This window comes from Oncorhynchus kisutch, linkage group LG10 (assembly GCF_002021735.2).
Source record: "Oncorhynchus kisutch isolate 150728-3 linkage group LG10, Okis_V2, whole genome shotgun sequence".
Taxonomy (NCBI): Eukaryota; Metazoa; Chordata; class Actinopteri; order Salmoniformes; family Salmonidae; genus Oncorhynchus; species Oncorhynchus kisutch.
The window spans coordinates 47,599,415-47,614,900 of record NC_034183.2 but is presented as its reverse complement, the minus strand read 5'-3'; the positions used below and the strand labels follow the sequence as shown (position 1 = coordinate 47,614,900).

The 15,486-nt window shown below is 42.7% G+C and overlaps 1 protein-coding gene across 1 annotated transcript in view; it reads left to right on the top strand.

The window, feature by feature from the left end:
* LOC109898261 (pre-mRNA-splicing factor SYF1-like) overlaps positions 1-15,006 on the top strand; it is a 28,942-nt gene extending 13,936 nt beyond the window's left edge. The window contains exons 14-19 of the mRNA XM_020493159.2: positions 24-214; positions 10,410-10,532; positions 11,031-11,196; positions 11,442-11,568; positions 11,863-11,969; positions 13,625-15,006. Coding sequence (XP_020348748.1) covers positions 24-214; positions 10,410-10,532; positions 11,031-11,196; positions 11,442-11,568; positions 11,863-11,969; positions 13,625-13,692 — 782 coding nt within the window. The 3' untranslated portion in view covers positions 13,693-15,006. The remainder of the gene's footprint in view (positions 1-23; positions 215-10,409; positions 10,533-11,030; positions 11,197-11,441; positions 11,569-11,862; positions 11,970-13,624) is intronic.
* Positions 15,007-15,486: the final 480 nt, after the last annotated feature.

Genomic DNA, 15,486 nt, shown 5'->3' with positions numbered 1-15,486 from the left:
CTATTTTCTGTTGTGATTGACAGCCATCTACCTGCTGTACGCCAAACTGGAGGAGGAGTTTGGGTTGGCGCGTCACGCCATGGCGGTGTACGAGAGAGCTACGCAGGCGGTGGACAACACGGAGAGGCATCACATGTTCAACATCTACATCAAGAGGGCTGCAGAGATCTACGGTGTCACCTACACCAGAGCGATCTACCAGAAAGCCATCGAGGTAAGAGTGTAGTGGCTCATTTTGTTATGCACACACACACAGGTGCATCTCAATAGTCTAAATCCGTGTCCCGCGAGGGGCGTCCAATCCGGCCTGTGGATGGTTTGAGTAAAAAAATAATATATATATATATATATATATATATCAGTTAAAGTCGGAAGTTTACATACACTTAGGTTGGAGTCATTAATACTTGTTTTTCAACAACTCCATTTCTTGTTAATAAACTATAGTTTTGGCAAGTCGGTTAGGACATATACTTTGTGCATAACACAAGTAATTTTTCCAACAATTGTTTAGACAGATTATTTAACTTATAATTCACTGTATCACAATTACAGTGGGTCAGAAGTTTACATACAATAAATTCTGTCATGCTTCTATGTGAAGCTTCTGATAGGCTAATTGACATAATTTGAGTCAATTGGATGTATTTCAAGGCCTACCATCAAACTCAGTGCCTCTTTGCTTGACATCATGGGAAAATCTAAATAAATCTTCCAAGACCTCAGAAAATTGTAGACCTCCACATGTCTGGTTCATCCTTGGGAGCAATTTCCAAACACCTGACGGTACCACGCTTATCTGTACAAACAATAGTACGTAAGTATAAACACCATGGGACCATGCAGATATCATACCGCTGAGGAAGGAGACACGTTCTATATCCTACTTTGGTGCGAAAAGTGCAAATCAATCCCAGAACCAACGGCAAAGGACCTTGCTGGAGGAAACGGGTACAAACGTATCTATATCCACAGTAAAATGAGTCCTATATCGACAACCTCAAAGCCAGACTACGGATTGCAACAGCAGACGGGGACAAAAACTGTACTTTTTGGAGAAATGTCCTCTGGTCTGATGAAACAAAAATAGAACTGTTTGGCTATAATGACCATCATTATGTTTGGACGAAAAAGGGGAGGTTTGCAAGCCGAAGAACACCATCCCATCCGTGAAGCGGGGGTGGCAGCATCATGTTGTGGGGGTGATTTGCTGCAGGAGTGACTGGTGCACTTCACAAAATAGATGGCATCATGAGGACGGAAAATTAGCTGGATTTATTGAAACAACATCTCAAGACATCAGTCAGGAAGTTAGTTTGGTCGCAAATGGGTCTTCCAAGTCAAATCAAATCAAATGTATTTATATAGCCCTTCGTACATCAGCTGATATCTCAAAGTGCTGTACAGAAACCCAGCCTAAAACCCCAAACAGCAAGCAATGCAGGCGTAGAAGCACGGTGGCTAGGAAAAACTCCCTAGAAAGGCCAAAACCTAGGAAGAAACCTAGAGAGGAACCAGGCTATGTGGGGTGGCCAGTCCTCTTCTGGCTGTGCCGGGTGGAGATTATAACAGAACATGGCCAAGATGTTCAAATGTTCATAAATGACCAGCATGGTCGAATAATAATAAGGCAGAACAGTTGAAACTGGAGCAGCAGCACGGCCAGGTGGACTGGGGACAGCAAGGGGTCATCATGCCAGGTAGTCCTGGGGCATGGTCCTAGGGCTCAGGTCCTCCTAGAGAGAGAAAGAAAGAGAGAAGGAGAGAATTAGAGAACGCACACTTAGATTCACACAGGACACCGAATAGGACAGGAGAAGTACTCCAGATATAACAAACTGACCCTAGCCCCCCGACACACAAACTACTGCAGCATAAATACTGGAGGCTGAGACAGGAGGGGTCAGGAGACACTGTCTCCTGACTGTCTCCATTGTCCATCACACAAGTGATGGACAATGACCCCAAGCATACTTCCAAAGTTGTGGCAAAATGCCTTAAGGACAACAAAGTCAAGGTATTGGAGTGGCCATCACAAAGCCCTGACCTCAATCCTATAGAAAATTTGTGGGCAGAACTGAAAAACCGTGTCCAAGCAAGGAGGCCTACAAACCTGACTCAGTAACACCAGCTCTGTCAGGAGGAATGGGCCAAAATTCACCCAGCTTATTGTGGGAAGCTTGTGGAAGGTTACCCGGAACATGTGACCCAAGTTAAACAATTTAAAGGCAATGCTACCAAATACTAATTGAGTGTATATAAACTTCTGACCCACTGGGAATGTGATGAAATAAATAAAAGCTGATATAAATCATTCTCTCTACTATTATTCTGACATTTCACATTCTTAAAATAAAGTGGTGATCCTAACTGAAGTAAGACAAGGAATTTTTACTAGGATTAAATATCAGGAATTGTGAAAAACTGAGTTTAAATGTATTTGGCTAAGGTGTATGTTAACTTCCGGCTGTTTTATATACATACATACATACAGTACAAGTCCAAAGTTTGGCCATGCCTGCTCGTTCCAGGATTTTGTTTATTTTTACTATTTTCTACATTGTAGAATAATAGTGAAGACATCAAAACTATGAAATAACACATGGAATCATGTAGTAACCAAAAAAGTGTTAAACAAATCAACGTATATTTTAGATTTCGGATTCTTGGCATTCTCTCAACCAGCTTCATGAGGTCACCTGGAATGCAATTCACAGGTGTGCCTTGTTATTTTGTGGAATTTCTTTCCCTCTTAATGCGTTTGAGCCAATCAGTTGTGTTGTGACAAGGTAGGGGTGGTATAAGACCAAGTCTATATTAGGGCAAGAACAGCTCAAATAAGCAGCGAGAAACAACCGTCCATCATTACTTAAAGACATGAAGGTCAGTCAGTCCGGAAAATTTCAAGAACTTTGAAAGTTTCTTCAAGTGCAGTTGCAAAAACTATCAAGCGCTATGATGAAACTGGCTCTCATGAGCACCGCCACAGGAAAGGAAGATCCAGAGTTAACCTCTGCTCCAGAGGATAAGTGGATGAGAGTTAACTGCACCTCAGATTGCAGCACATATAAATGCTTCACAGAGTTCAAGTAACGGACACATCTCAACATCAACTGTTCAGAGGAGACTGCGGGAATCATCCCTTCATGGTCAAATTGCTGAAAAGAAACCACTACTAAAGGACACCAATAAGAAGAAGAGGCTTGCTTGGGCCAAGAAACACAAGCAAGGCACATTAGACCAGTGGAAATCTGTCCTTTTGGTCTGAGTCCAAATTTGAGATTTTTGGTTCCAACCGCGGTGTCTTTGTGAGACGCAGAGTAGGTTAACGGATGTGTGGTTCCCACCATGAAGCATGGAGGAGGAGGTATGATGGTGTGGGGTTGCTTTGCGGACGACACTGTCAGTGATTTATTTAGAATTCAAGGCACACTTAACCAGCATGGCTACCACAGGATCCTGCCGCGATATACCATCCCATCTGGTTTGCGCTTAGTGTGACTATCATTTGTTTTTCAACAGCACAATAACCCAACACCCACCTGTGTAAGGGCTATGCTGCCCTACCAAGCAAAAAGGCAGTATCTGCTCACTTGGTCAAAAATGAGTTAATGTCATTTTTGCTACATTAAATACATGCTTCATCATGTGGACAAGTATCCTGCCTCTATTGTATGGTGTTTTGGAGAAAATGGGGGTCCTGTTAGCAGTAACTGCATAATGTTACTGTGATACCAAGGTAAATAAAAGCAATTTTTCTCAGTTCCACTCTGAGTAGTTACTGCCTTTTTGCTTGGTAGGGCAGTTTGACCAAGAAGGAAAGTGATGGAATGCTGCATCAGATGACCTGGCCTCCACAATCACCTGACATCAACCCAATTGAGATCAAATCAAATGTATTTATTTATTTTTTAATTTTTTATTTCACCTTTATTTAACCAGGTAGGCTAGTTGAGAACAAGTTCTCATTTGCAACTGCGACCTGGCCAAGATAAAGCATAGCAGTGTGAGCATACAACAAAGAGTTACACATGGAGTAAACAATTAACAAGTCAATAACACAGTAGAAAACGAAGGGGGGGTCTATATACAATGTGTGCAAAAGGCATGAGGAGGTAGGCAAATAATTACAATTTTGCAGATTAACACTGGAGTGATAAAAGATCAGATGGTCATGTACAGGTAGAGATATTGGTGTGCAGAAGAGCAGAAAAGTAAATAAATAAAAACAGTACGGGGATGAGGTAGGTGAAAAGGGTGGGCTATTTACCAATAGACTATGTACAGCTGCAGCGATCGGTTAGCTGCTCAGATAGCTGATGTTTGAAGTTGGTGAGGGAGATAAAAGTCTCCAACTTCAGCGATTTTTGCAATTCGTTCCAGTCACAGGCAGCAGAGTACTGGAACGAAAGGCGGCCAAATGAGGTGTTGGCTTTAGGGATGATCAGTGAGATACACCTGCTGGAGCGCGTGCTACGGATGGGTGTTGCCATCGTGACCAGTGAGCTGAGATAAGGCGGAGCTTTACCTAGCATAGACTTGTAGATGACCTGGAGCCAGTGGGTCTGGCGACGAATATGTAGCGAGGGCCAGCCGACTAGAGCATACAAGTCGCAGTGGTGGGTAGTATAAGGTGCTTTAGTGACAAAACGGATGGCACTGTGATAGACACTGTGATTTATATAGCCCTTCGTACATCAGCTGATATCTCAAAGTGCTGTACAGAAACCCAGCCTAAAACCCCAAACGGCAAGCAATGCATGTGTAGAAGCACGGTGGCTAGGAAAAACTCCCTAGAAAGGCCAAAAACCCAGTTTTTGCAACTGTAACCAGGCTATGAGGGGTGGCCAGTCCTCTTCTGGTTGTGCCGGGTGGAGATTACAACAGAACATGTCCAAGATGTTCATAGATTACCAGCATGGTCATATAATAATAATCACAGTAGTTGTCGAGGGTGCAGCAAGTCAGCACCTCAGGAGTAAATGTCAGTTGGCTTTTCATAGCCGATCATTGAGAGTATCTCTACCGCTGCTACCGTCTCTAGAGAGTTAAAAACAGCAAGTCTGGGACAGGTAGCACGTCCGGTGAACAGGTCAGGATTCCATAGCCGCAGGCAGAACAGTTGAAACTGGAGCAGCAGCACGGCCAGGTGGACTGGGGACAGCAAGGAGTCATCATGCCAGGTAGTCCTGAGGCATGGTCCTAGGGCTCAGGTCCTCCGAGAGAGAGAATTAGAGAGAGCATACTTAAATTCACACAGGACACCAGATAAAACAGACCCTAGCCCCCCGAAACAAAATACTGCAGCATAAATACTGGAGGCTGAGACAGAGGGGTCAGGAGACACTGGCCCCATTCGATGATACCCCAGGACAGGGCCAAACAGGAAGGATATAACCCCACCCACATTGCCAAAGCACAGCCCCCACACCACTAGAGGGATATCTTCAACCACCAACGTACCATCCTGAGACAAGGCCGAGTACAGCCCACAGATCTCCGCCACGGCACAAGCCAAGGGGGGTGCCAACCCAGACAGGAAGATCACGTCAGTGACTCAACCCACTCAAGTGACGCACCCCTCCTAGGGATGGCATGAAAGAGCACCAGTAAGCCAGTGACTCAGCCCCTGTAATAGTGTTAGAGACAGAGAATCCCAGTGGAGAGAGGGGAACCGGCCAAGCAGAGACAGCCAAGGGCGGTTCGTTGCTCCAGAGCCTTTCCGTTCACCTTCACACTCCTGGGCCAGACTACACTCAATCATATGACCCACTGAAGAGATGAGTCTTCAATAAAGGAGTAAAGGTTAAGACCGAGGATGCGTCTCTCACATGGGTAGGCAGACCATTCCATAAAAATGGAGAAAGCCCTGCCTCCAGCTGTTTGCTTAGAAATTCTAGGGACAATTAGGAGGCCTGCGTCTTGTGACCGTAGCGTACGTGTAAGTATGTACGGTAGGACCAAATCAGAAAGATCGGTAGGAGCAAGCCCATGTAATGCTTTGTAGATTAGCAGTAAAACCTTGAAATCAGCCCTTGCCTTAACAGGAAGCCAGTGTAGGGAGCCTAGCACTGGAGTAATATGATCAATTGTTTTGGTTCTAGTCAGGATAACTGAAGTTTATTTAGTGCTTTATCCGGGTAGCCGGAAAGTAGAGCATTGCAGTAGTCTAACCTAGAAGTAACAAAAGCATGGATTAATATTTCTGCATCATTTTTGGACAGAAAGTTAATGATTTTTGCAATGTTACGTAGATGGAAAAAAGCTGTCCTTGAAACTGTCTTGATATGTTCGTCAAAAGAGAGATCAGGGTCCAGAGTAACGCCGAGGTCCTTCAGTTTTATTTGAGACGACTGTACAACCATCAAGATTAATTGTCAGATTCAACAGAAGATCTCTTTGTTTCTTGGGACCTAGAACAAGCATCTCTGTTTTGTCCGAGTTTAAAAGTAGAAAGTTTGCAGCCATCCACTTATATCTGAAACACAGGCTTCTAGCGAGGGCAATTTTGGGGCTTCACCATGTTTCATTGAAATGTAAAGCTGTGTGTCATCCGCATAGCAGTGAATGTTAACATTATGTTTTCGAATGGCATCCCCAAGAGGTAAATATATAGTGAAAACAATATAGTGGTCCTAAAACGGAACCTTGAGGAACACCGAAATGTACATTTGATTTGACAGAGGACAAACCATTCAGAGTCAAACTGATATCTTTCTGACAGATAAGATCTCAACCAGGCCCGCACTTGTCCGTGTAGACCAATTTGGGTTTAAAATCTCTCCAAAAGAATGTGATCGAAGGTATCAAAAGCAGCACTAAGGTCTTTACCTTCTTTACGAGGACAGCTGCAGAACCTCGGTCTGATGCCATTAAAAGGTAATTTACCACCTTCAAGTGCAGTCTCTGTGCTATGATGGGGTCTAAAACCAGACCGAAGCATTTCGTATACATAGTTTGTCTTCAGGAAGGCAGTGAGTTGCTTTTTCTAACATTTTTGAGAGTAATGGAAGATTCAATATAGGCTGCTAGTTTTTTAATATTTTCTGGGTCAAGGTTTGGCTTTTTCAAGAGGGGCTTTATTACTGCCACTTTTAGTGAGTTTGGTACACATCTGGGGGATAGAGAGCTGATTATTATGTCCAACATAGGAGGGCCATCACAGGAAGCAGCTCTTTCAGTAGTTTAGTTGAAATAGGGTCCAGTATGCAGCTTGAAGGTTTAGAGGCCATGATTATTTTCATCATTGTGTCAAGAGATATAGTACTAAAACACTTGAGTGTCTCTCTTGATCCTAGGTCCTGGCAGAGTTGTGCAGACTCAGGACAACTGAGCTTTGGAGGAATACACAGATTTAAAGAGGAGTCCGTCATTTGCTTTCTAATGATCATGATCTTTTCCTCAAAGCAGTTCATGAATTTATTACTGCTGAAGTGAAAGCCATCCTCACTTGGGGAATGTTGCTTTTTAGTTAGCTTTGCGACACGTTCCAATTTTCTGGAAGCTTGCTTCAGAGCCCGGGTATTTTCTGTATACCAGGGAGCTAGTTTCTTATGAGAAATGTTTTTGTTTTTAGGGATGCAACTGCATCTAGGGTATTGCGCAAGGTTAAATTGAGTTCCTCAGTTAGGTGGTTAACTGATTTTTGTCCTCTGATGTCCTTGGGTAGACAGAGGGAGTCTGGAAGGTATCAAGGAATCTTTGTGTTGTCTGAGAATTTATAGCACGACTTTTGATGCTTCTTGGTTGGGGTCTGAGCAGATTATTTGTTGCAAATGTAATAAAATGTTGGTCCGATAGTCCAGGATTATGAGGAAAAACATTAAGATCCACAACATGTATTCCATGGGACAAAACTAGGTCCAGACTGTGACAGTGAGTAGGTCCAGAGACATGTTGGACAAAACCCAGTAAGTCGATGATGGCTCCAAAAGCCCTTTGGAGTGGGTCTGTGGACTTTTCCATGTGAATATTAAAGTCACCAAAATTATTATATTATCTGCAAGGTCCGATGGGAACTCAATGAGGAACGCTGTATATGGCCCAGGAGGCCTGTAAACAGTAGCTATAAAAATTGATTGAGTAGGCTGCATAGATTTCATGACTAGAAGCTTTTTTTGTCAATTGAAATTTGCTACTGTTACATTTTTAATTACACCGCCGCCTTTGCGGGATGCATGGTGATATGGTCACTAGTGTAGCCAGGAGGTGAGGCCTCATTTATCACAGTAAATTCATCAGGCTTAAGCCATGTTTCAGTCAGGCCAATCACATCAGATTATGATCATTGATTAGTTCATTGACTATAACTGCCTTTGAAGTAAGAGATCTAACATTAAGTAGCCCTATTTTGAAATGTGAGGTATCATGATCTCTTTCAATAATGGCATCAATGGAGGAGGTCTTTATCCTAGTGAGTTTGCTAAGGCGCACAGACACGGTCTCAATGGGGATAGCTGAGCTGACTACACTGACTGTGCTTAGTGGCAGACTCCACTAAGCTGGCAGGCTGGCTAACAGCCTGCTGCCTGGCCTGCACCCTATTTCATTGTGGAGCTAGAGGAGTTAGAGCCCTGTCTATGTTGGTAGATAAGATGAGAGAACCTCTCCAGCTAGGATGGAGTCTGTCACTCCTCAGCAGGCCAGGTTTGGTCCTGTTTGTGGGTGAGTCCCAGAAAGAGGGCCAATTATCTATATTTTGGGAGGGGCAAAAAACAGTTTTCAACCAGCTGTGTTGTGAGACTCTGCTGTAGAGCTCATCACTCCCCCTAACTGGGAGGGGGCCAGGGACAATTACTCGATGCCGACACCTCTTTCTAGCTGATTTACACGCTGAAGCTATGTTGCGCTTGGTGACCTCTGACTGTTTCATCCTAACATATTGTTGGTGCCGACGTGGATAACAATATCTCTATACTCTCTCCACTCGCCAGTTTTAGCTTTAGCCAGCACCATCTCCAGATTAGCATTACCGTCGGTAGCCCTGCCCCCTGGTAAACAGTGTATGATCGCTGGATGATTCGTTTTAAGTCTAATACTGCGGGTAATGGAGTCACCAATGACTAGGGTTTTCAATTTGTCAGAGCTAATTGTGGGAAGCTTCGGCGTCTCAGACCCCGTAACGGGAGATGGCTCGGCCTCTGACTCCGACTCACTGCTTAATGGGGAAAACCGGTTGAAAGTTTCTGCCGGCTAAATGAGCGACACCAGTTGAGCATTCCTACAGCATTTCCCTCCAAAAGCCGTGAGAAAGTTGTCCAGCTGCGGGGACCGTGCGAGGGGATTTATACTAACGTTACTATCTGTATTCACTGGTGGCACAGATGCTGTTTCATCCTTTCCTACACAGAAATTACCCTTGCCTAACGATTGCGTCTGAAGCTGGGCTTGCAGCACAGCTATCCTCGCCATAAGGCGATCGTTCTCCTGTATATTATGAGTACAGCGACTGCAATTAGAAGGCATCATGTTAATGTTACTACTTGCTTCGGCTGTTGGAGGTCCTGACGAACAATGTCCAGATAAAGCATCCGGAGTGAAAAAGTTGAGTGAGGGAAAAGCAAAAAATATAAACGGTAATTAAAAAGTAAAAACTGTAAAGTTGTCAAGTAGCAAAGTAAGGTTGGCAACAAAACGCACAGCAACACGTAAACAAGTCTGCAAGTTGTGACTGGAAGTAACCCTAGAAGAGGGTGGCTCGGGATGAGTTGGACCGCAGAGTAAAGGAAAAGCAGCCACAAGTGCTCAGCGTATGTGGGAACTCCTTCAAGACTGTTGGAAAATCATTCCTCGTGAAGCGGTTTGAGAGAATGCCAAGAGTGTGCAAATCTGTCATCAAGGCAAAGGGATCTAAAATTATATTTTGATTTGTTTAACAAATTTTTTGTTTCCTACATGATTCCGTATGTGTTATTTCATAGTTTTGATGTATTCACTATTTTTCTACAATGTAGAAAATAGTACAAATAAAGAAAAACCCTTGAATAAGTAGGTGTGTCCAAACTTATATAGATTCAAAAAAATTGTGTGGGGGGGGGGGGGGGGGACAAACTCAATATACTTTCAAATGACTAAAACCAAATAGAAACGTTGTAAAAATGATAAGAGACCTACATTCATACCATTTCTTGACTGTCTCCAGCTCGCTAATAATCACTGAAATGAAAGCTAGACAATCAGTGAGCATAAAACATTTCCCAAAAGATGGATATTGGAAAATGTTTTGCTAATTCTGACGGCGAAGAAAGATAACACATCTTCTGTTTCGGCTCTCCGGACCTCGTTGAAGAACGACTGCAGCCCCCATGGCAAAATGAGTTAGACACGTGATTTTTATTTATTGAGATGGTGTATATGGTTATGCAACTAATATATTTGAATATATAATATCATATGCTGTTTTCTTCCAGGTGCTTCCAGACGAACACTCCAGGGACATGTGCCTGCGCTTCGCTGACATGGAGAGCAAACTGGGCGAGATCGACCGGGGCAGAGCCATATACTCCTACTGCTCTCAGATCTGTGACCCAAGGGTGAGCTCTCACACTCTGACCCAGGGTCCTCTTCAGTAGTGCACACTAGAGCTGGGCAATATGAACAAAAATCCATATTGCGATAAATTGCCTGAATTGATGTGATAACAATAAATAGAGTGATACGTTTATAACATTAATGTGCTACCACTACTACTAGTTTGATGGTTGTAGCCACAAATTGTGCCATTAACAATCACTCCTCAAACTTATTTCATTTCAAACTTCACATTTCTCTAGTGTACGCTACTTATCATAATTAATTATATAAACAAAATGCCTAAGTTATCGGTATGGTCGGTGACGATAATTTGTGGTTTATCGTCCCAGCTGTAACGCACACATTAGGAAAATGTTATTGAACAGAACTAGCTGTTCTTATTGGACAATCCACGTACTCCTTCCCTGTTTCAGTCCTTTCCTCAATTTGTGGAAACACAGGTTTGTGCACAGTAGCGATAAAAAGTTTTACTTCCTGTGTGTGTGTGTTTGCTTCAGATGACGGCCACGTTCTGGCAGACGTGGAAGGAGTTTGAGATCCGCCACGGGAACGAAGACACTATCCGGGAGATGCTGAGGATCAAGCGCAGCGTCCAGGCCACGTACAACACACAGGTCAACTTCATGTCCTCACAGATGATGAAGGCCACCACCAACGCCACCAGTAAGAATGCACACACACACATGCATACAAACATATACGCACCCACACCTTCGGTCTCTAATGATGAATCAATTAATCTCGTGTCATCTTCCATGTTGATTTTTAACATGATTTTGAAGTGTCATGCTTACAGCTGTAAATGTTTTTCATGAAAAACACAGGCCAGATGGGGCTTGGTTAGTGTTAGGGCTAAATCAGTGTTAGGGTGTACCTCTGTATAACTCTGTTATTTTATGTCTGTGCAGTCTCAGACCTTGCCCCGGGCCAGCTGGGGCTGGATGATATGAAGTTGTTGGAGCAGCAGGCCCAACAGCTTGCTGCCGAGGCTGAACAGGACAAACCCAAACTCAAAGAAAAGATCCTCTTCGTCAGGTCTGTCATCCATCCCCCCACCCATTTAGCATCCTTTCCATTGTCCTCTGAAAACCCAACTGCAGACCAGGCCCCGTATCCACAAAGCGTCTCAGAATATTAGCGCTGATCTAAGATTTTAAATCATAATGAATAAGATAATATGGACAGATCCTCGATCAGCACTCCTATTTTTAGATGCTGTGTGGATATGGGCCCAGTAAGTGGCCAGTCATTTAATATAAATACAACAATGCAGAAATGGTTCAATACTGGTCTTAACCACTCTGTGTCATTGTGAATCTGTTTGTTTAGGAGTGACACATCTCGCAGTGAGCTGGCTGAACTGGCCAAACAAGCCAACCCCGATGAGATTGATATTGAGGATGAGGATGGTGATGATGAAGACCAGGGCCCAGAGGGTGAGTTACAACACCACCAGGTGGCGCTGTTCAGGAGGGAGCAATGCTACAGAACATTCACATAGAAATGGACTGTGTAGATTACAGAAAATTATTCTGTCATATAATATAGAAGCATGACAACTCTATACATTGCAGTTCTATCTGCAATGTTTTGAATGTTTCACTTGATTGAATATGTTCTAGCTGTTTTCTTGACAACCCTAATAATAACATATTAATAAATATATAAACACCTATATATATATATATATATATATATATATATATATATATATATATATATATATATATATATATATATATATATATATATATATATATATATATATATATATATATATATATATATATAAATAAATACACAAATTAGTGTATTCGGCTATTTCAGCCACACCTGTTGCTGACAGGTGTATAAAATTGAGGATACAGCCATGAAATCTAAAAAATGAGCAGTAGAATGGCCTTGATTTCAACGTGGCACTCTCATAGGATGCCACCTTTCCAACAAGTCAGTTTGTCAAATTTCTGTCCTGCTAGAGCTGCCCCAGTCAACTAAGTGCTGTTATTGTGAAGTGAAATCATCTAGGAGCAATATGGCTCAGCCGCGAAGAGGTAGGCCACACATCTGTCCTCGGTTGCAACACTCACTACTGAGTTCTAAACTGCCTCTGGAAGCAAAGTCAGCACAAGAACTGTTGTTGGGAGCGTCATGAAATGCGTTTCCATGGCCAAGCAGGCGCACACAAGCCTAAGATCCCCATGCGCAATGCCAAGCATCAGCTGGAGTGGTGTAAAGCTCACCAACATTGAACTCTGGAGCAGTAGAAATGTGTTCTTTGGAGTGATGAATCACTCTTCACATTCTGGGTTTGGTGGATGCCAGGAGAACGCTACCTGCCCGAATGCATAGTGCTAACTGTAAAGTTTGGTGGAGGAGGATTAATGGTCTGGTGCTGTTTGTCATGGTTTGGGCCAGGCCCCTTAGTTCCAATGAAGGGAAATCTTAACACTCCAGCATGCAATGACATTCTTAGACGATTCTGTGCTTCCAAGTTTGGGGGAAGGCTCTTTCCTGTTTCAGCATGACAATGCCCCAGTCCACAAAGCGAGGTCCATAGAGAGATGGTTTGTCGAGATCAGGGTGGAGCCCTGACCTCAACCCCATCAAACACCTTTGGGATGAATTGGAACCTAATTGCCCAACATCAGTGCCCGCAGCAATGTTCCAACATCTAGTGGAGCGCATTCCCAGAAGAGTGGAGGCTGTAATAGCAACAAAGGGGGGACCAACTCCACTAGATGTTGGAACATTGCTGCGGGTACGGATGTTGGCCAATTAGGTTCCAATTCATCCCAAATGTTTTTGATTTTGGAATGATGTTTTGGAATGAGATGTTTGACGAGCAGGTGTGTGTCCACATACTTTGAGAGAGCGAGAGATGCCTTGCAGCACAGCGTGATGGCTGCAACAAGCATGTGACCTGTTTACTTTGAGAGTGGTGTCAATGTTCCAAATGGCACCCTATCCCCTATATAGTGCACTTTTTTAACTGGTCATAGGTAGTGCACTATATAGAGGATAGGGTGCCATTTGAGACACTACCATGGTGTTTATGTAAATGTGTGCTTTGATTATGTTTGTCTCTCTCCAGAGGTGCAGCTGGAACAGAAAAGTGTCCCCACTGCTGTCTTTGGAGGGCTGAAAGAAGGAGAAGATTGAATACAGAATGTTGGGATGGTATCTGTCCCACAGACATGACATCACAGATGAGCTCCATGGTCTACGAATGGAGCCTTTTCAACACCCGTAAAATGTATGATGAAAATAGATTGTATGGAATGTGAACTTTATCGTTGATCTTTTCTACAGTGGCAAGAAAAAGTATGTGAACCCTTTGGAAATACCTGGGTTTCTGCATAAATTGGTCATAAAATTTGATCATCTAGGTCACAACAACATACAAACACAGTCTGCTTAAACTAATAACACACAAACAATTATACGTTTTCATGTCTATTGAACACACCATATAAACATTCACAGTGCAGGTGGGAAAAGTATGTGAACCCTTGGATATAATAACTGGATGACCCTCCTTTGGCAGCAATAACCTCAACCAAATGTTTTCTGTAGTTGCGGATCAGACCTGCACCACGATCAGGAGGAGTTTTGGACCATTCCTCTTTACAAAACTGTTTCAGTTCAGCAATATACTTGAACTGCTCTCTTGAGGTCATTCCACAACATCTCAATCGGGTTGAGGTCAGGATTCTGACTGGGCCACTCCAGAAGGTGTATTTTCTTTTGAAGCCATTTACTTCTGTGTTTTGGGTTGTTGTCCTATTGCATCACCCAACTTCTGTTAATTGAGCATGCTGTGCTATTGCAGTCATCTTTGCAGGACGGCCACCCCTAAGGAGAGTAGCAACAGTGCTGAACTTTCACCATTTTATAGACAATTTGTCTTACCATGGACTGATGAACGTTAAGGCTTTTAGAGATACTTTTGTAACCCTTTCCAGCTTTATGCAAGTCAACAATTCTTAATCTTAGGTCTTCTGAGATCTTTTTTGTTCGAGGCATGGTTCACATGAGGCAATGCTTCTTGTGAATAGCAAACTTTGAGTGTTTTTTTTTTTATAGGGCAAGGCAGCTCTAACCAACATCTCCAATTTCGTCTCATTGATTGGGCTCCAGGTTAGCTGACTCCTGACTGCAATAGCTTTTTCAGAAGTCATTAGCCTAGGGGTTCATACTTTTCCCAACCTACACTGTGAAATTATGTATTTAATATAGACAAGAAAAATACAATTTGTGTGTTATTAGTTTAAGCACACTGTTTGTCTATTATTGTTACTTAGATGGAGATCAGACCAAATTTGATGACCAATTTATGCTGAAAGCCAAGTAATTCCAAAGGGTTCATACTTTTTCTTGCCACTGTATGTTGTCGACTGTAAGTGTTTTGCTCTACATTCATAGATTGTCAAGTCTGCACTAGATCAGTGAATAAAAATGAGATTTGTGAATAAAGTTTAAATGCTCCTTATTCTAAAAACAATGTAAATGCTCAATTTCCTTCTAAACATGAGGACCAAGGCACGTTTCATAAAGTTAAAATGTTTAAATTACAACGGCATGTTCAATAGAACAAAATCGTAAAAACGAATGACGTGTTTTGGCACAAGTTTTGTCAGGTAGTTTTTAAGATTTTTCTATTGAACATGCTCTGTACGTGGGCCTTGGTCCTCCTTGTTTTTTTATGTCAAATTAACCCCTTAACCGAAGAGTGCCTTCAACATACAAAGATCTACTAGTAGTGTATCCTAGCTGCGCTTCCTATTATTTTTTTCAACAAATGCTCCTTCTTGATGTAGTGATGCATTAAAGCAAAACTAGCATTGGCAACAAGGTGGCACTCTTTCTACAGTTGAAATCACTGTTTGCTACAGTATTGTATTTTTATGGATCCCCACTAGCGCAGCTACTCTTCCTGGGCTCCAGCAAAATTAA